The 21,002-nt window shown below is 26.4% G+C and overlaps 1 protein-coding gene across 1 annotated transcript; it reads left to right on the top strand.

Moving 5' to 3' along the window:
• Nucleotides 1-511: 511 nt before the first annotated feature.
• Nucleotides 512-19,584, top strand: LOC129963080 (folylpolyglutamate synthase, mitochondrial-like). The gene is made up of 12 exons (XM_056077116.1): nt 512-1,006; nt 2,995-3,126; nt 7,429-7,547; nt 8,332-8,446; nt 10,342-10,416; nt 11,003-11,064; nt 11,683-11,863; nt 13,705-13,837; nt 14,819-14,938; nt 15,039-15,192; nt 17,625-17,767; nt 19,042-19,584. The coding sequence occupies exons 1-12, from the start codon at nt 878-880 to the stop codon at nt 19,410-19,412; spliced, it is 1,734 nt and encodes a 577-aa protein (XP_055933091.1). The 5' UTR covers nt 512-877; the 3' UTR covers nt 19,413-19,584.
• Nucleotides 19,585-21,002: the final 1,418 nt, after the last annotated feature.

A 21,002-nucleotide genomic window follows, 5' to 3' on the forward strand; every position in this document is an offset into this window, starting at 1 on the left:
TGGGGACTGGATACCAGAAAAAAAGCACATTAGGCTCCGAGCGTCACTTAGCAAATCTATGCCATTGAAATCTATGCCATACAGTTAGTTTTAGGTTGTCATTTGGACTAATAGACTCAAAAAATTTGTAAGCTATTAATAACATTAAAATAATTGATATAATGTTTCCTAAGAAGTAAAATTCAAAAAGTTTTCAAGAGCCAGTTAATGCAGATAATGTTATTACAAATCGGTATCCTTAGAGATTTTGAAAATACTTTTGATACCGAGTAACACTGAATCCCTGAATGAGTTTCAGTCACAACCCCTTATATTATGATAATGTTACTTGTACTTGTTTTTTTTTATTCAACTAATAATTAAATCCATCAATAACTATAAATAATTAATTGCAGCTCTATGATCAAAACTAGTGAAGAAATATTTGTCAATGCTGTTGAAAGCAGATAATTTTTTTTCATTATCCGATTTCCACGAGGTATAAGAAAAAATGTAAACAAATCATTGCATAAGAAACCGATTTATTCCTATTATTTTGCTTTTTAATGCTATGATTAATTTCTTACCATTGTAACGTAAGAAAATTCTTATAATGAGACAAAAAGAAGTTCATAATACTAATATGATGTGCAATGTTGATGAAATATACATTAATGAAAATTTTAAGATAGCCTTTGACATCGTGAATTCAAACTCTTTTCCTATACTAAGTTACATTGACACCTATTAGCTAGTTTTCAGTTACTAATGTAAGAAACTAAAGAGCAGAATAAAAATTTTATCCCCAAATCCTATCATCTCCTTTTTAAACTTGTAAAGCATAAGACCTTGAAAGAGGAACCACGTGAGGATTCTCAACTACGCAGACACACCAATCATGTTATTGTTAAATTTTGCTAGAGCGGGAAACCGCTACTTGATAACGAGGAGGGTGGTCGGTTTTTATTGTTTTTCGCGGAAGCAGTCATTTGTGATCATGGAAGCAAAGGGGAAATCCGTTTACGAGGTACGAAATTTTAAAATTTAAATTCATAATTTTTTCAGAAATGTATTTGTGTGTTGAAATTTAATACAATCTGAGAATGCGCGCAAATTTTGAATATGTGAACTTGGCGATATGGGTAGAAAAAAGATACACTGAAGTTTTTACATTAATTGAAAATTGCTTAAAATATAATGTGACCAACAAACACACAATTACTGGTCTTCAATTAGTGACATTTTCTGCATTATTTGATAAATGGTGCTTTTATTACTTATTTAATGAATGGGAAAAAAATTAAAATTTTTTTTAGGTACTTGCACAGTCAATACTTCCAAAATATTCTATTATTTAAAGTTTAAAATTGACTTGGTAAATCTGGGAGTTAGTGAAAATAGTTTTGCACATGAAGAAAAAACATATAAAAAATTAATTATAAAATATAGGATGAACCAGGTATTTTAGTTTTGAAATGAAAGTTATCATTTTATGATAAATTTCCATTCTTTGTTATCATTTAATGATATGCATGGAAATTTCGTTTTTAATCAGTGAGAATATAAATAAATTTTCATACTTTAATTTTTGTACAGTGGCCATTATTTCATGCACAAGTAAATAAATTTTAATTGTGAAAATACTTTATATGAATCTATATTATTCGTTGTATTTAAAGTGCATTTTTAACATGAAAAAATAAGAGGCATAACTAATTAACAATTTATTTCATTTAATTAAGAGTTTTATTAGAATTATAAATAACAAGCATTTTTATAGATGAGTAGAACTTCTTTTAAAATAGCATTTTTTATGTTATTTATGAACAGATAAAATCTGTTACATATATTGGAATTTTGTGGATACAATATACAGAAAAATATACTGAGTTAGTTTTATAACAATCATTTACATTTTTGTTACTGTCTTTGAAACATTTACTGTATTAGTTATCATATTTAAAAGTTTTTTTTCTTTTTTGTAATTTTTAAAAATCTATTGTGTATTTTTTAAATAATAAAACAAAAAATTGCCATGGGGAAAAAAATCTAGATGTTTGGAGAGAGTATGATACCTATCTTAAGACAAAATAGGAAGCAGAATATTATAATTCAGAGATGTTCATAGGCTTTTTTATTAACTGTATTATGCTAAATAAGCTAATAAGTTTTTCTTCTTAGTAAATTGTCTTAGAATGAAATAGAATTTAAGATTTACTAATTACAAAAGCATTTTTTTAAACAGGAATTCTATGCTTTCTTATATTAATAGAAATTATAATTAATAAAATTTATTATTTATAAAAATTGTTTTGTAAAATAGTTTTTATAAATGGTCTAGTGTTTCAAAATTTATATGATCAAATATATTTGCTTTGCTTTTAAATAGTTAAAATAAAAGAAATATTTTTCTCTCTCTCTTTCTCTTTTTAACTTTTAAGAGCTGAAATCTATATAATAAGTGAAATCTCTCTCTCTTTTTAAACTTTTAAGAGCTGAAATATATATAGTTGAGGACAGAAATTGAAATGTTTTGAAACGTTAGTTCTAAGCAGAGAAAACTTTTTCACATAAAAACAGGGAAATAATTAGCCGGTCTGAGGTCTTTGGCAAATGTATAAGGTAATGACAAAATCAAAATTGTCACTATCATTAATTATTAAAGTACTTTTTTTTAGATATTTAATCCTTATTAGTCAATGTTAAATGGTCATACAATTATAATTAGGAGTAAAGAAATAATATAACATTTGGGTCTACAACTTTCTAGGATCATGTACCTGTGCGATTTTGCCAGTCACATCAACTTATAGTTTTATTATGTTACATTTCTTTTTCACTCTCACAGGGAAACAAACTACATTTTGAGATTTCCATCAAAACTTATAATAAAGTTTTGGAAAATTATTTTACTATGCATATCATGTGTTTCAACTATTTTATGTGTGTATGCAATATATCTAATAAGTACAGATTGTTTATTTATTTGCAATTCTTTTTTTTTCCCCCTTATAGGAAGCTGTATATGCTCTGAATGGATTACAAAGTAATTCTGCTGTTATTCAGAAGGCCCGAGAAGAGAGAAGCACTAAAGCATATCTTAATCTAGTAGATACAGAAAGGCATCTGAAAACTTTGGGTGTAAATGTATGCTCTCTGTATATTAATTTTATATTGCCAGTTTTTTTATATCAATTTTTTTCTATTATTTTTTTAATAACACTCTAAGCTGTGAAACCAGGTTTTTCATGTGTTTATATTCATTTCAAATATAGGTATTTCATACTTAAATGCATATTTTCTTAACTCTCCGAGAGCGATATACTTAAAAATTTTTGCAGATATGATTAAATACAAAAAAATTCATTTCATGTACTTTTAAAGTTAATTTTTCTAATTTGAAAGCTTTAAAGTCAGAATAATTTAAAGCTTAGATATTTAATTCATTTAGTTGTTTTTTATGTTTTGAAAACAATATGTTTCTTAGAATAAAATACTAAACAATTATAATTATAGAAAAAATAAATTCTTTTAAACATTTTGTTCAAAAACTACAGATTTTATAGCCTTAAAGTGGGGTTTGTCACTTTAGGCCCATTCCACGGTAATGTATGTGACAATCGGACTAAAAGATATGCATAAATATCTGATAAATTTATGTACAAATGTAGTGAAAGTCAAAAATTTAATTTTGTTAGACAATTAAAAAAGAGTTTTAATAAATGGTAATGAAAAATATATTTGTATTTAAATTTTGAGAGACCTTTTAAAATTTTTTTTAGATAGTCACGTATGTGACAAAAATTGGAACTGTGATTTGATAACACCAACTTTCTTTAAAAAAATCAGTGAATTATATGCATGAAACGTGCTTAAAAAAAGTTTCCCATAAGAAAAAGGTTTAATGAAGACAAACTAATAAATGCATTAAATATTTCTTTAATTTTTCAATTAAAAAAAAAATGTAACTTTACAGGTCATGTATGTGACAAGTAGTCATGTATGTGACATCGTTCAATTTCACATAACTGCATTTTGAAATATTACAGTATTGCGACCGTTAATTATAGGTGTTGGCAATACTCTAATTATGTCATCCCGCTGAATAACTCCTATATCATTCTCTTGATAAATGAAGTTGCATACGGATACCTGCTTTAGGAAAATAACATTGATTTCGGTGTTATCTAATGCAGACACCTGTGCTACATAAGGCTTCCAGGACTTTTTTCCAAACACTTTTACAAGTAAAAACTTGCCAAGTGAAATATATGCAGAAGTGTGATTTTGTGCAAGTAATGGAGTTCTTTTCAAACACTGTTCTGTATTTTTACAAAAGCATAGCTCTTGCACAGTTGTATCCAAATTTTGCTGACTTGTAAATAAACAAATGTGTTCATCCAAACATTTAATTATGTGGGCTTTTTTAATTCCTGGAACATCCTTAGCTAAATTCCAATCAATTTGAGTTTTATCTATATCCTTTTGCAGCATAGGAATGACAGTGATATTTTGTACTACTTTTGCAGCAACTGTAGCAAAATCAACTGCATTCTGTACTATAGCTCTTCTTGCCTTTACTTCCGCATAGACTCGGGACTTTGCAGTACCTCCTATCCCATCAACAACTCCCTTTCCATGGGAAGTTGCTGAATATTTCCATTCGAAACTAGAAAAATGCTTTTGTGTTTTGAATAAAATAAAGAGGAAGTAACAAATAAATTTGTTTTTAAACTCGCTGGATGGTCCATCGCTCCAAATTATTAATTTTGGTTTATTTGCCTGAAATTTAATAATTTCCAAAAGCTTCAAAATGAAAGCAGACACAGATAGCTTAGATTTATCTTTAGTATCACTTACAATAAGATAACTCTGTGTTTTATGATTCTTTTCAAATAATGCAGCTGTAAACAAAGTTACGTTTTCCCGGCTCCATAGTGCAGACTGTATTTCACTTTGCCACTCACATGAATAACTCATAGCAAAATCTACTTGCAATACAACAGTATTGCTTTGCTTTATATCAGATTGAAAGGCAGCAGCTTGGATTCGTTTAATTTTTACATGCTGCTTAAAACTTTGAAAATTTTCTAAAACATTATCAGTTAATTCAGCTATGCAACCTTCATTGGTTTCTTTATAGAAGCGCTTATTTTCTGACTTAACCCATTGGTGCCATTGTACATTAGAAGCATTATTTAATCCTTTTTTGCCAATAAAATCTAAAAGCAATTTTCCAGCATTACATTTATCACATTTTGTTTCCCAACACTTTGATTCCAAGTCTGAATTGCACAGCACTTCTTTCCAAAAATCATTGTTATAATCAATATTTAATCCTTTTAACAAAAGAATGAAATTCTCATGACTCTTGCATTTACACTGATCACTAGGTGTGTCTTTAAGAAGAAGAACATTTTTAGGTCTTAAACTGCAAAATTTTGAATATCCAATATTAATGCTTGGATTTTCTTCCTTAAACAAAGCATGTGCTTCTTTCATATACATTGTAAGAAAATGTTTACGAACACGTTTTTTAATGCCATTTTCCCAAATTATCATTTCATCATGCATTCCTGGAGCAGTGTAGACTATGTCTGCTCGGCACAAGAAGTCTGCCACAAGTTCTTTGTTTTGATTATTATCACTGATATTGGACTCTCTTTCCTTTTGCAGTTTTAAACCTACCTTTTCCACTAAATTGCTGACTACAGCCATTCGTTTTCGAGGTGAGGTTGGTAAGGCTTTCAAAGTTTTTTTAACTGCTTTGCCAAGTGTCTGGGGAACTGTATAAGGAGAACATTCTGGGGTAGTCGCAATAGAAGAATTCAAACTTGAAATTTTTGTAGAATTACTTATCTTTTTGGCTGCTCTGCATTTCCTCTGCCTTTCTCTAGCTGCTTGCTTTTGTTTCTTTTTCTCCTTTTTTGTCATAGTTGCTGCTTTTAAATCTCTTATTTTTTTCTGCCTTAGCTTTTCTTTCTCTTTAAAATCAGGATCATTTCTTTTTTTCTCATAATATCTCTTTTGTTTAGTAGCATTTTTTATTCTTTGTTCATCATCCATATTTTAAGCTTAAAATAGCAAAATAAGACTAAGATGCTTAAAGATAGCAAAATCTGACTTGCAGCATACTTCAAACACAGTGTGCTGTGAACCTTTGCTTAAAAACAAACATTAGGTTATAGCTGGAGAAGTAAAGGAATGTACTGCCATCTGGTGAGATGAATTTAAAATAACTGCTTTGGATTTTATAATTCAATGTCACATACATAACTGCTTGAAGTCACATACCTGACCATTGAAAATTATAAATTAATTATAATATTTTTTAAATTTTTAAATGCAGTTTCATCAAATAGTATGATTATATTTAGAAAATAAAAATTTAGAACTTTCTATTAATTTAATGATGCAAAAAATAAAAAAAAAGTTTTAATGGTCATGTATGTGACACTCCACAATCTTCATTAGCTTTGATTGTTAAAACAAAGCCAAAATAGACATTAATTTGTAATTTTTTGATATAGTATTACTAAAAACATATTAACAATTGAAAATTAAAATTCTATAGGCACCTTATGAAAGGTGAAATAATTATAGAAACCTTTAAAAAATATAATAATGAAACAGGCCATTTACAAATTCTCAGCCAAGGTTTTAAAAAATGCAATTTTTGATGAGATCTAATATTTTTACACAAAAATCAAGTCAACAACAAGCAAAATCAGATATTTTTCATTAAAATTATGTGTTATAACCATGATAATAGATTAAAAAAAAATTTGCCCCTTGGTTTCAAAATCCATGGAATGGGCCTTTACCATTTAATTATGATATTGAAGTATAATTACTGTATCTCTTCTTTAGAGACAAGGAGAAGAATTGATTTATATTTTTAGTATATTTTGAATATGTCGCATTTTATGAACCCAGAAACAATGGATCTTATATTTTTGAAAATGCAAACAAATACTTATTAAAATATTCATACTAATATACAAATGTAATGTTCAATTCATATAAAAATTTGTGTTCCAGTAGATGTTAATTTGTCATTTGCAGGTTGTAATAAGCAGGTATTACTTATGAACTAATGATCGAAAATGAATTCCAGTTTTATTTACAAAAATTTTATTAACTTCCTTTGGGGTGCTGAATCTTAAATTTAATCTATCAGTTTTATTTGATTTCTAGAATTCGAAAGATTGTTTTCTTAATTGCAAACAGTTGGCTCTACATGTAAGCTGCTTGGTGATCCAATATTTTAAATCAAGATAATGATATTTGAATAGGGAGACATGGTTACTTCTCAGTAATGTCAGGACCTTAATTGAAATCTTTGGGTATGGGAAAGGTTATCATGACAATGTTTTTGTTCCTCAGTTAAAATGTTTTATTCTATTTAATGTTTTTGTTAAATAATAAAAGCTTTTTCATTTCTTTTAGCTTGAAGATTTGGATGCCTTGAATATAATACATGTTGCTGGCACAAAAGGCAAAGGATCAACATGTGCTTTTACTGAAGCTATTTTAAGAAAACATGGCTTTAAAACAGGGTTTTATAGGTGATTTATAATTGTGTGGCAAGTTGTTTCTTATTTTTTACTGCACAATCATTGTATACTATTTGCTTATAAAAAATATCTATTGTTTATTTGATAATAATGCAATATTTATTAAAATTAAAATAATGTGTAATTTTTATTATAAAAATTGGTTATTTTCTCTTTCTGTATTCATTTTTTGACCCAATTTGAATTTTTGTCAGTTTTGAATTGGTTCTGCTGAGTACTAATTCGGAACAATTTTTCTCCCTTAGAAATTAGTTGTACTGACTATTTTGTTGCATTTGAAATTTGTTGCACAGACTATTTTATTGTAAACTGAAATTGGTTATCATTGTAAGCCAGATTGATTTGTTTTGTCTTTATCAGTGGATGCTCTTACCCTCTTAATTTGATTTAAGATTAATTTCTATGTAAAACTATTGTCCATTAGTAAAAAATGTCAGCTAAATTGATAATTCACTGAAAGATATCAATAGCCATATCATGTGCAAATGAAGTACTGATTGTTCTTATGCATAAATGTGTTTCACTGCAGATCTTTGGTTTTGGCCTGTAACATTCTCTCTTATAAAGGGCCAATAGCAATATCTAATTGTTATGGATGCTTTTTTTAAAACACAAATTGGGTCAAATGATTCATTTTTAGTAATTGTTTTAATTGAGTTTCCCACCCTTAAAAAAAACAAAAAACAAAACAAAAACAATTGCTTTTACACTTTTTTCTAATCAATTTTGACAGAATGTTTCATTAATATCCTTTTTCTTTTCTTTTAATTCACAGTTCGCCACATCTTATATCTGTAAATGAAAGAATTCGTATTAATGGCAAACCAATCTCTAAAAAAGTATTTGCTGAATATTTTTGGAAGGTTTACAAAAGCATTCAGTCAAATTTAGTGAGTATTTGTTTCCATTTGAAATCTAATCTAATTTGATTCAATAAATATCTAAATATTACAAATTTACATTTTATGCAAATTCAATATGTAAAAGTTTGAACAGGAGTTTAGAGAATTTATTGCTAACAATTATATTCTTTATGGAATACTTTTGCATTTAAAATAGAGAAAGAAATTATCACCAATAATTATTGCTTCACAAAAATAAATAAAAACAAGATATATGATGTTTCTTATCATGAGATTATAAAAGCTAACTTTAGACAGGCAAATTTACAGATCACATGCAAAATTATATGGATCAAGGCAGAAAGATAATTGATTGCATTATTGCCCAGGCTAAATATCTGATTAAATATCTCGCTCATCATTCTCAATTTATTAACTCTCATTCTAATGTATTACATTTCTAAGTGCATTTGTTTATGTTACAATTACTTAATTTCCTGTTGATATTTATTATATAACATTAATAATGTTTTCATGTAAGCCTTTAAGTTTTCTCACAAATGTCAAAATATTTTCTAAATAAGTAGATTTATTTTAGCAAAATTTATTATTCAAGGTGGCTTTTATAGATCACTTTTGATATCAGTTTTTAAGGAACTTGATAGAAAGAAGAATATTTAAAGTATTTCTGGCTCTAAAATCTTTCTCTGATATCCCACATAGGTAGAAATTACAGTTGCTTATGATCAGATTTCACCATCATGATATATTGTCCAAACTGAATTTATAATTCTTGACATTTTGTAATTTAATGTCTGACTAAAGGGTAATTATCTATCAGTATGGTATTTTCACATTGTCTAGCATAATTTTCATTTGATTCAATAAAAATGTATCCTTTTTTTTTTTTTTTTGTAAAATACAGAACTTAATGGTGCTAATATTTTAGATAAAGCTAGTGACGTTGGAATTTCAACCTTCTTAGCATTTTACTTAAAAACATCCAACATTTTATTGTCTATTCCAGGATTAAATGACTTTCTCTTTTATATGAATTATGAAATGATTTATAAATTTTTAACTCCATTAATGCTGATTTATTACATTTTTTTTTCAATCCTTTACCAGCACCTAACAGCAACAAAAAAAATATATGTGTTTTTAAAAATTAATTTAAGATCTTTGAACTTTTTAATTGCATTGTTTCTTTGAAAATCTGAATTGAGATGTCATAAAGGAAAAAAAAAAGGGGGGGGGGGATGAAAAATGAATCTAAATAAAATTTGTGATTTATTATATGATTTTTTCATGTAATTATACTATTACAAGTTTAGCATAATTTATTGTTAGCTGAGTAACTAAAGGCATTTAATATTTAAAACATATTTTTTTTTGAGAAATAAGAGAAAAGTTTCTTATATTGGAAATATATATAAAATTTTCATTCTTTGCAATTTGCATATGTATGTCATAAACATTTATTTAAATTCATGTGCTGTGATATATATTAATTTATTGATGCTGAAGCTGCTGAATTTATTGATTATCAAACTTTATACACTTATGAAAAGTTTCTTCAAATCTGTAAGAAATATTTTTGTCTTTTTATCTCTTTATCTAAATTTTAATGAATTCTTGTTATGCAGCATATTTTTGGCTAAAAATGGTGACAAAAAACAATCTGATGAAATAATGATGCACTGTCGAAATTTCCTTGACCAATACGTTATTTTATATGATACATTGTTTCAAATTATTGTGCTAAAATATTTATTGTTTTTATTATTTAATATTTTTATATTTATTATTATTTATTTAAATTAATATTAGTTACAATTATATTAATTACTAAGAAGGCAGTAATTAGTATAATTATTTAATTAAACTATTTAACTATTAATATTTTGCTTATTGTGATAAAAGATATCTTTTGTATTTTATAGAAGGAGGGCGAATCAATGCCACCATATTTCTTATTCCTCACTGTAATGAGTTTCTATATATTTGTTAAAGAACAGGTAAGTAATAAAAGTTCTGAAAAAAATTTGCATAATTTATATTTAGGATTTTAAAAATTATAAGCATACATAATTCGTAATCTATAAAATTTTTGTATCTGTTAAATTTGCTTTATAATGATATTAATATAAAAAAATATTTTTAAATAGCTCTAAAAGCAGTATTTCAATCTTCAAACAATTTTTAATCAATGTATAATATATGTCATTTAGAATGTTTCAGAGAATTATATTCAAAATATTAATTTGAATTCCAATTATTCATAAAATTAAACACAATTTATTAAATAATTATTTTCTGACACTTCAGAGAATGGATTAGTGATAAGTATTTTTTCCTAGGTTTTTGTCTTTTTTTCTTGCTAAAATATATTTATATGGAGAAATATTTTTATTATGCAATTTGTAAAGCTAATCACCTACATGTTTGAATATTTTTTTTCCTAATGTTGTTATTTTTTTTTCATTTATCAAAAGAAAATTTAAAATGAATATATATTAGGACTATAATATATTTAGTATTTTAATATATTAAATTTTCTGGTATGAATTAATTGCTTCACTGCTTTTTAATATACATAAATAGATTCAAGCTGCTGTAATTGAGGTTGGAATAGGAGGTCTGTGGGATTGTACAAATATTATTAGGTAAGAAATGTTTGGGGTATTTAGTTTTAAAACAGTTTCTATATTGATGTAACAAATAGTTCTGTTGATATTGGTGTTTATCTATTTGTGATTTAAAAAAAAATTTAAAAGTTAGAATATAGAGAGATAGATTTTTTCTTTTAGTATTATTATGTGGAAACACATATTTTCCAGTGATTAATTTTATAATAGATCTGCTTATTTATTTTTAATTGATTGATATAGAGCAGACTCTTTTAGCTTTGGGTACTTTGATATATATAATGCATTTTTCAGTTTTAACTTTGAATGTAGAATCTTTTATGAAACACATTGGATGCCACTTAAATATAACCATACTTAATGTTATCATTCACTATATTATCAAAATCCTTTGGTCTTGAACCAACATTGCAAATATATAAAGGTATACAAAAAATATATAAAGATAAAATTAAAGTTCTTAACAGGTATAAAAATTCACCAAAAAAATTTTGAAGTATTCTTTGATTTACTTAAACAGAAATATTTTCTTTAACAAATGAATCTATGTAACTCCAATTATTATATGAATTTGATGACTTTTAATAAGATTAAGTATTTTTTCTCCTTTATTCACATCTCACAATTTCCAAACAGGAGACCAGTTGCTGTTGGTATTACTACTCTTGGCATTGATCATGTCAATATATTAGGAAAAACTCTTGCGGAAATAGCTGAACAGAAAGCTGGTATTCTCAAGCCAAATGTTCCAGCTTTTACTGTCCCTCAGCAAGAATGTGCCATGAGAGTTCTTCGTGAGAAGGCTGAAGTTGTTAAGGTTTGGATATAATTTTTTATAATACATGTAGTATTTTGTTTTATGTAATTCAATATTGTTTTGTTTGGACTGAAATTATTTAGTATTATTGTATTTTATACTTTTTTATGATCTTTTTCTTTTCAGTTCATGCTGAGAATAAATATTAAAAAATATATGGCTTCCTTAAAAGCTTTCTGAGAATTGAGGGCCATTTATTACTCATATAAATCCCATGAGCATTTCATTGCAGCTGTTTCATATAAATGCAACAAAATACTAATAATTTTTAAATTTTATTTTTGCCAATAAAATTTATTTTTATTTATGTATGTGAGAATAATTTTTGAGGTAAAATTGTTACACGCTGTAAATCATTGTCAGTTTCAATACATAGAGAGTTCTAGCAAAACTTTAATGAACTTCTGAGAGAGTTAAGTTATTCAAGGATGAATTGAAATTAAATAGGTCTGAAAAAACTATATAAAAAATCTTACAATAATTAATGCATCTGTGAAATGCCATATCATTAGTCCAAATCATAATATATATAACATATGCATATAACATAACATATAACATATAATTCAATGCATATATGCATATAAAATAATCAATTCAATATGTTTGAGATTGTTACTAAATAAAAGAATGAACTTTGAGAAGGTTATTCGATGTCTGTTTAAATTGTAGAAATATGTGTGACTAAATTTTCTGCATTATCCATGGAGAAACATCTTCGACTTTTATTTTCCAATGCCAGAAAAATTATCAATCCAGGTGAATCGAATTACTTAAAAACTGTCCGTGGAGCATTTTTTGATCTTAGAGGCTTATATTCATCATTATCAAATTATATCAGAATGGATCCAAGCTCCTATTACTTTTTTTTCAATCATGAATATATCAATTATTTGAGAGTATTTCTTAATGGAACATTCCTTGAATATTACAGGGGCTATTGCATAGCTGCTTTTGCAAGACATAATTGGGTAAATTCTGTTTGTGAAATTGAATATTTTATTATCAACTATGTGCTTTTGAAATAATATAATATAAAATTATTCTATGAAATTTAAATGCTAGTGAAATTTCAAAACTATCTGCCTCATATTGGCATTTCAAGCATTGTGCAACTTTATAATTCATGTTTATTTTTAAGAAATCTTCCTTTGAACTGTTTTTACATGGAAGATACTATACTATGAAGCACTATGCATTTTAAATTATTTACAAAACTTAATTATTTTTCCATTAAATGAGTTATAAATATAAAGGATATTTATATTATGAGTCATTATTATAGACCATTTCATTTTAATACTCCAATTATTAAAAGTATAGTTATTACTTTCCTTTCTAAGTTGTTGAATCCTATTTCTGTATTAATTTTAATTATGTATGAAATAAAATATTAAAGAATTTTTAACACCTTAAAATTTTTATATGCATGTATAATGATAAATTGAATTTATCTCCATCTTTTAGAATAAATTCTTTATATCCATATTTGTCAAAATTTAATAATTATGGTTCACTTAGCTTGATATACTGATAAGCTAGAAATTCTTTAGTTTCATTTTCTGATTGAAAGGACCACCTTTCCTTTTTGAATTTATAAGTTTTTGAGTGCTTTGCCAACTTCTGCTTTCAGCTCTTTACCAAAGAAATTCATGAGCTGTATTTTATAATAACTAATCACAGATAATTAAAATTACTATCAAAAAATTAAAATTAATCTTGTATGTATTTCAAATAACATGCTTAAACTTTCAGTGAACTGAATTTTTCTATTGTTTCAAAATATCTCTATTCTACCAAGATTATTTATATATTGATTAAATTATTCCTGTCCAATTTAGTGTCCTTTACTCTTGTCACCGCCTGTGGAAGCTTATGAAAATACAATATCTCTAGGAATTCAAGGAATAGTGCAAAATGTAAATGCATCTTTAGCTCTTCAGTTAACAAATACTTGGCTGAGGCAATCAAAAGGTTTGGTCCCCTTCATTAGTTTATGTGGAACAATGAATTCAATTGCATTATTTTAGTGATAGAAATAAAAATCTGAAATAGGTGACTTCACTTGTTTTTGTTCTGAGATTACAAAGAAAATTGTTAAATTTTTGATTGCAAATTTTTTGTATATGTCATTTGAATGGTAAATTATGGTACAATTTATACTTGAAATAATAATTTTTGATAAAAGCTTTCTATACATCCCATTTGTTCTTATCTGATTAAATATATAATTTAAAATATTATAATTAATAATTTTACTCTTGTTGAAATTTTGCTGCAAATCTTTAAAAAATAATAATGGTGTAGTTAAAAGGAATTAAGTGAAAATAGTGTAATAAAAATAATATATATTTCTACACTGCTGAATAAAACATGTTAATCACCTGAAAATGTGTGGCCTGTGCGTACAGGCAACACATCCAAACATGATTAAAGCTACAAATCATGTTTGGATGTGTTGTCTGTATGCAGTTGAAGGGATAATAAAAACATATAAGAACATCAAAAACTGTTTAATACTTGAAAATTAAAATATTTTACCGAAAATACATGAAAATGGTTAACCAAAGCTTTGGTTACCACTAAGTAATCATACATGTGCAACAATAAAAATGACAGAATGGTAGTTATTAAATTTGTGCCTTTGTAACCTTTGATTTGTGCAGTTTTCCCACCTGTAATTATCTTAAATTTCAGCCCAAGCAATTCTTTAGTTTATTTTCCAATTTCAATCTTAAAATGAAGAGACCCTTTTCGGAACTATTAAAATGTTTCATTTTCTCTTTCACCCTCTTTTTATTTTGGTATTCTTATCTTCTTATCAGCTAAACTACATTATGTTTCTCTTTATTGATCATTATTCAAACTGTTGACAGTAATATCAGAAAATTACATTTATATTTTTAAATATAAAAGACATCTTATAATGTTTCTAACTACTTATATTCTTTTCAGGTCTAGAGCCTTTACAAGACATCTATCATAATTTTTCAAGCAAACCTATAAATGGTGAATCTGACCATATACCTATTTTAATGGCTGACACTTTCCTTATCAATTCAAATACTAAGGAAGGTAAGTTGATTTGTAAAATCCTCTTTATACAGTTTATTTGTTATACTATAGCTCAAATTTCAGTTGACAGAATAATAGAATTTATTTTATCTCTTTACAGCTTTGGAAACTTGTGTTTGGCCTGGTAGATTTCAAACAGTGGAAAAAGGAAAAGTAAATTTCTTCTTGGATGGTGCTCATACACAACAAAGCATGAAATATTGTGCTCGTTGGTTCACTGAAGAGAGTCAGAGGCATAGAGAACTTAGGGCCAAGTAATTCTTTTAAATAATAATTTTATATGTTATACACAAAGAGCTGGTTTATAGAAATATATAATAGTTGTCAACATTTTGAAAACGTTTTGAAAAAAGCATATTTTTGGAGTTTAATGCATCATAATAGCAATTTTGTTAAGAGAAATACCATAAAGTTATATATCATTTTCAAGATAATTTAATCAAGAATTTAGCAGAATACCTGGGTTATATTACAATGGCTTAGTTTGAATTTTAAAAAGATTATTCAAGTGTTTATAAGATTTACAATATTTTTATTTTTTTCTGTCTTCTGCATAAATAAATAATTTTTTTGACTATCCCACTTATTAGTATGCAACATATAATTAACTATTTGAACATATAATTAACGAAGTGACTGCCCTTGTGCTTTGTTGATGGTCATTGAGAATACAAGGTGAATGATGAATTAGCTTAAACTCTGAAAAATGTTCATAGTGCCTATTCAAAAATCAAAACTCCATCTCCTTTGCTACTAGCGAATGCTTTTAATAAGAAACTTATTTTCACAATTGAGTACACATGAAGATTTGAATTAAAATTCCATGAATTTTCTTTTTATAACAGGAATTCTTTGAAAATCCATGTTGTCCATACTATGAAGTCTTTGTTTTCTTGATTGAATATTAGTAAATCCATCGCTATTTGGCTTGGCTTTTGTCATATTGGAAAATACAACTTGTCTAGCTGTTCATCCTCGATCTCTAGATTTATCAGCTAATAGTATCTCTAGGACTTTAGGAAATTTGAAGTCCTTATTTTCCTGTCTGTAAACATTTTGAAAAATATTTTCAAATTCAGGTGGTAGAAAGCTGAAAACGTTGGTCTAAGTCCATTGGTCCTTGGAATCGCACTGCATCGCTGATCAACCTTTCCATCATTATCACTATTGAAGTAGATTTGTAAAAAAATATGTTCAGTAGCACTTGTAGAAGTGAACGTAAACTATGATATGTTTGGCCTTGAATTTTGAAAGTTGACTTCAAATTGTCCTCGCACTCAATATCACATGTAGCCGGCTCAATTTGTATACTCACAAATGACTTTTTCCTGTAACATAGATGCAGTTTTTTGATTATTCTACCCTCACTTAGTGTCATGCATCTTTTTCTTGCATTACCTTTTTTTTTTTTTTTTTTGGCAGCTTACTTTCCTTATGCTTCTTTAAAAATCTGGAAACGGCAGTTTTAGTTAGGTTCCCACTAATTTCCTTCCTAATTTATTTAAAATCTTGTTCGTACAATAGCATTGCACACTTTGCATAGTTTTTTTTGGGAGGAGGGTGACAAATCATCTGTATGTTTACAATTTGCAAAATAAAAGGGGGAAAAATCCAACCACATTGACTAAGTTGATAGCAATCACAAAAAGTGCTAAAAAACATCTTTCTCTGAGTTCCAAAACATGGTTTCATTTACTGAATTCTGTTGTTAAAAAGATACCATCTTATTGGTTCTCTAAACACTTAAGCTCATTGGCTATATTCAGATGAAGAAAAATTACACCTTATCTGCTGAAGCAAAATATGCTCTTTTTTTCTTATTGAGCTGTAACTTAAAAAAATAATGATAATAGAACATAATTTAATACATTACATTCTTGGCTAAATTATTTTTTTTAAATGATATACATTTTTGTGGTTATCCTGCAAATATTTTGCAAGTATGAGTAATCAAATCTCTAAATTACTTTTCTCCCAAAAGGTTTTCACAGTATTAATTACTATGTCTATTTAAAATGTATATTTTTCAAAAACTTTCAATTTGGAAAGATTTTTGTAAAAGATTCAAGGAAAAAAGATTCAGAAGAGAAAAGCTTAAAAGTATTCTTTATGGTTACTTTTAATGCTTTATTTAATTTCTATATTTAGATATTTAAATGATTCTTATAAACAAAAACTTTTATATTTATGCAATGAATTTCAGTATTTAGAATGTTGCTTGTGATAGAAAATTGAAAGTGTTAATCTTTGTTAAAATAATAATGATTTATTTATTATTATTTTTATGAAACCTATTATTGCATTATCTTTTAAGACATCTCAAGTTATTGCTTTTATGATTTCTAATAAAGTTATATCTGATTATTTTTTTTAATTCTTAATTTTATTACTTTCAGTTATTACTTAAAAAAAAAAAAAATATGTGTGATAAAAATTCTACTCAGCTTGAAATTTGAGAAAAATAAATAAATAAAGTAGCTATTTCTTCTATTCATGGAAATATTGATCTATGTATTAAATTTATATCTTAAATTTATTCTTTCTTATTTTCAAAATGATTTTTTAAGAAGAAAATATGAAGTAAAGATAGAAATTCTGATGGTGTTCCTTTTCTTATATAATAATTAATAGTAATGACATACTTTTGTTATATGTATCAATTAAAGATTTTATTGTTTTGTTATAGCCAAACTGTTTTGAAAATTCTTCTGTTTAATTGTACTGGTGAGAGGAAAGCTGAAAGTCTCCTTGACCCTTTAGCTGACATCAGTTTTGATGTTGTCATGTTTAGCCCAAATCGGATCAATGTAATGAAAGATGCTTCATCAGGTACTATAACTTCTTTGCGCTTTCTTTTATAAAAGTATTTTTGTTTTAGTAACTAAAAGTAAAGAAAAGTGCTCATTAAATATTTATGACATTTTTTATTGATCTGTAGAGAGTGTCTCTTATATGGAAATGCTTAAAAATGTTTTTCTCATGGCTTTACAGTTATAATAATTTTATTTAAATTAATTGAATTGATAGCCATAAAAGCAAGAATAAGCTTGAAGAAAATTCAATTTAAGCTCCTAATTTTTTAAAATTATACCTGGAAAATGTTATAAAGATGACAAATGATTTTTATTCATTAATATAAATTCACATATTATTTTCTTTCATTCCTTCTCATTGATTAAATGCTTATTGAAAATAATACATGGAGAAAATGTTAAGCTATGGTTTCACATATTGGAATTTTCATTTACTACATTTCCCTAATAGCTCTTTAGGAGTATTTCATTATCAGAACTGGGGGATTAAAAGCTTTGGCCTTGTATTATGGGGATTCTGCTGTGTACATCAGCTAGATCTTTGCTAAATCCCTGATCCAAATCCTGCCTTTTGCTGATGTAGTTGGAAATTTTCAAGAAATGGTGCTTTTTATGTTATAGAGTGTGATTTTAGACCGTGATTCAAAATGACAAAAGTTAATCTTTATTGAGTTTTAAATTGAGGCATTAAAAGAATTGTCTTTTTAATTAAGATATCAGTATAAAAGAGGTTTTCCTTTTCTTCCTTTTCCCCCGAAAGACTTACTAAATATATTCAATCTAAAAAGGAATTTAGAACAAATAGTTTTTTGCAGCCTTAAATCAGAAAAATAGCTCAGAATAATTAAATCAATAAAGAATTAATCAGAATAAATAAATCAGAAAAATTGTATCAGGATCCCTAAGTGTGAAAAATAAATGAGAAAAAGGGATCATTGATTTATGTTAAGTAAAACCAATTTTAATAAAAAAAAAATAGCTAATTATAAAAATACAATTATTTATTTTAAGTTTTAAGTTTTTAATTGTCTTAGCTTATATTCAAGTTTAAAAGTGAAGACTGCATGAGAAATTTTTCTACTTAATATATTCATAGTCACAATTCACTATTTAAGAATGTAATGAAAGATAATTAATTTTTGAATAATATTAAAGAATATAGCCATGAAGTTTATAAATAGATGTTAAGTATCATGCCTGTTAATAATTAAATTCAATGAGTTGTTCATAATTAAAAATTTTTTTTGCTATGAAATTTTTGAAATGCTGTATTTATTTTTATTCTGATAGATTTGAGTAATTTCATGGTGGAACCAGAAAAAGAAATCCAGCAATGCATCACAAATAAGGAAATTTGGTGTCACCTCATGAGAAGTTTATATGAAAATGAATTAAGTGCATCATCTGTCAGCATCCATGCACCAAGAGTTGAAACTATAACAAATGCTTCAATGACTGATAATGCACTTTTGTTTCCTTCTATTAGTAATGCTCTCAATTTCATCTTTTCACCTGACTCTGTTTCAAAAAACGACGACATTAATGCATCCTCAGTTGATAGTTCCTTATGCAAGCTGGTCAAAAATGCTGATCATATACAAGTTTTGGTTACTGGCAGCCTCCATCTTGTTGGTGGAGTATTATCTTTAATAGGTACTTGATATGCTTGTTATGTTTGCTTGTTTATTCATATGAAATATTTATTTTTTTAATGAATTTTACTGTGATTTTTAAAAAATTTGTATCCTTAAGTGCCTTTATGACTTGAATTATTTTTGTAATTATTGTTTTTTATGATTGTTTTTTTTTAATAAAACATTTTTTTATCTGTAACATTTTATTCATTTGTTTTGGTAAAGCTTTACTTTTTTTGAAATGCTAATATTAATGTTATAATTTACTATTTTTTACATGAATTTTCAATTTTGTTCATAAGATAGTATAACTTAAATTCCATAAATTATTGGCATAAAATGTAATCATTTGATTTAAGATAATTTTCTTTTTTTCTAGTTTGTATATATTTAATTTCTATTGAAACAACAATTCTGCACTTTAATAGAAGAGAAGAGAAGCATTTTACACTTAAATGTTATCAGTTGAGATAATTTTCATGCATTAAACAAAGACAGATCATTTTAGAGTTTTTCCATCAATTTCTTGCTTTATAATTAGTTACAATTAGCTGAAATGTTGGTTATATTGAATAATTATTTTAATTGTTCAATATTTGGATAAATTTTAGATCAATTAGTGATTGGATCACTAATTTGTTTACAACTATTTAAGCACCTTTTCCATGTTTATTTCTGTGTTTTAATAGGGTAGGAAAAAAAAAAAAAAACTTTGCCATTTATTAAAGTTGGATTTTTTTTTTTACATCATTGGCAATTATTAAAGTTATGATGGTAGTATCATATGCTTTAGCTATGTGGGGATTCTCCTAAATTAGGGGACTTTTGTCTTGCCAGTATATATATATATCAACTTTTATATACTAATGTAACATATTAAGAAACTTTTGGTATTGTTAATGAAATTAAGTTCATAATTCATTTCATTATCGTAGAAGCATAGTTTGTTTACTGTGGTGGGTCAGACATATCTCATACAGATAATAATGATAATTAGGGACAGAGCTAAAAAACAAGTGAGTGATCCTGATAAAGTGTCATTCCTTGCAATAATTTGGGACAAAAAGAAATTTCTGCTCTAAATTGGTAAAAGAAAAGTAAGGATATAAAAGAAAGTAAAGATATTAGTAAAAGATCTTTTGATTTCCAATTAGATATTAACAAGATATCATAAAATGATTATTGGATTCTAAGAATTTGAATATTTCATCTCAAATTATTTATTATTGATATTCCAGCATTGAAATGATTTTAAAAAATTGCCATGAGAACTTTAATGAGGTTTTCATAAAACTATGAATTTTGGTTCCATCCACTAAATAAGAGTATGACTACAGTCTTTTCTTCAAAAATTGCAGTTAAAAAAATGGTGTCATATCCAATATTATACATTGTATTTTAATGGTCTGTTAAGTTTTCCATTTGTGCAGGAGAATGTATAATATTATAGATTTCTGTATAGTAGAATTATTCTTTTTAAATTTTCACGCTGAAAGTAATGAGTCTACTGAAAATAAAACACAATGCATGGGAAAAGAATGACATAGAAACTTCCACTGCTACAATCAATATTATCAGCAAAAACACTCACATACTGCTTTGCATTCAGGTTTGAGC

The sequence above is a fragment of the Argiope bruennichi genome, chromosome 3, assembly GCF_947563725.1.
Source record: "Argiope bruennichi chromosome 3, qqArgBrue1.1, whole genome shotgun sequence".
NCBI lineage: Eukaryota > Metazoa > Arthropoda > Arachnida > Araneae > Araneidae > Argiope > Argiope bruennichi.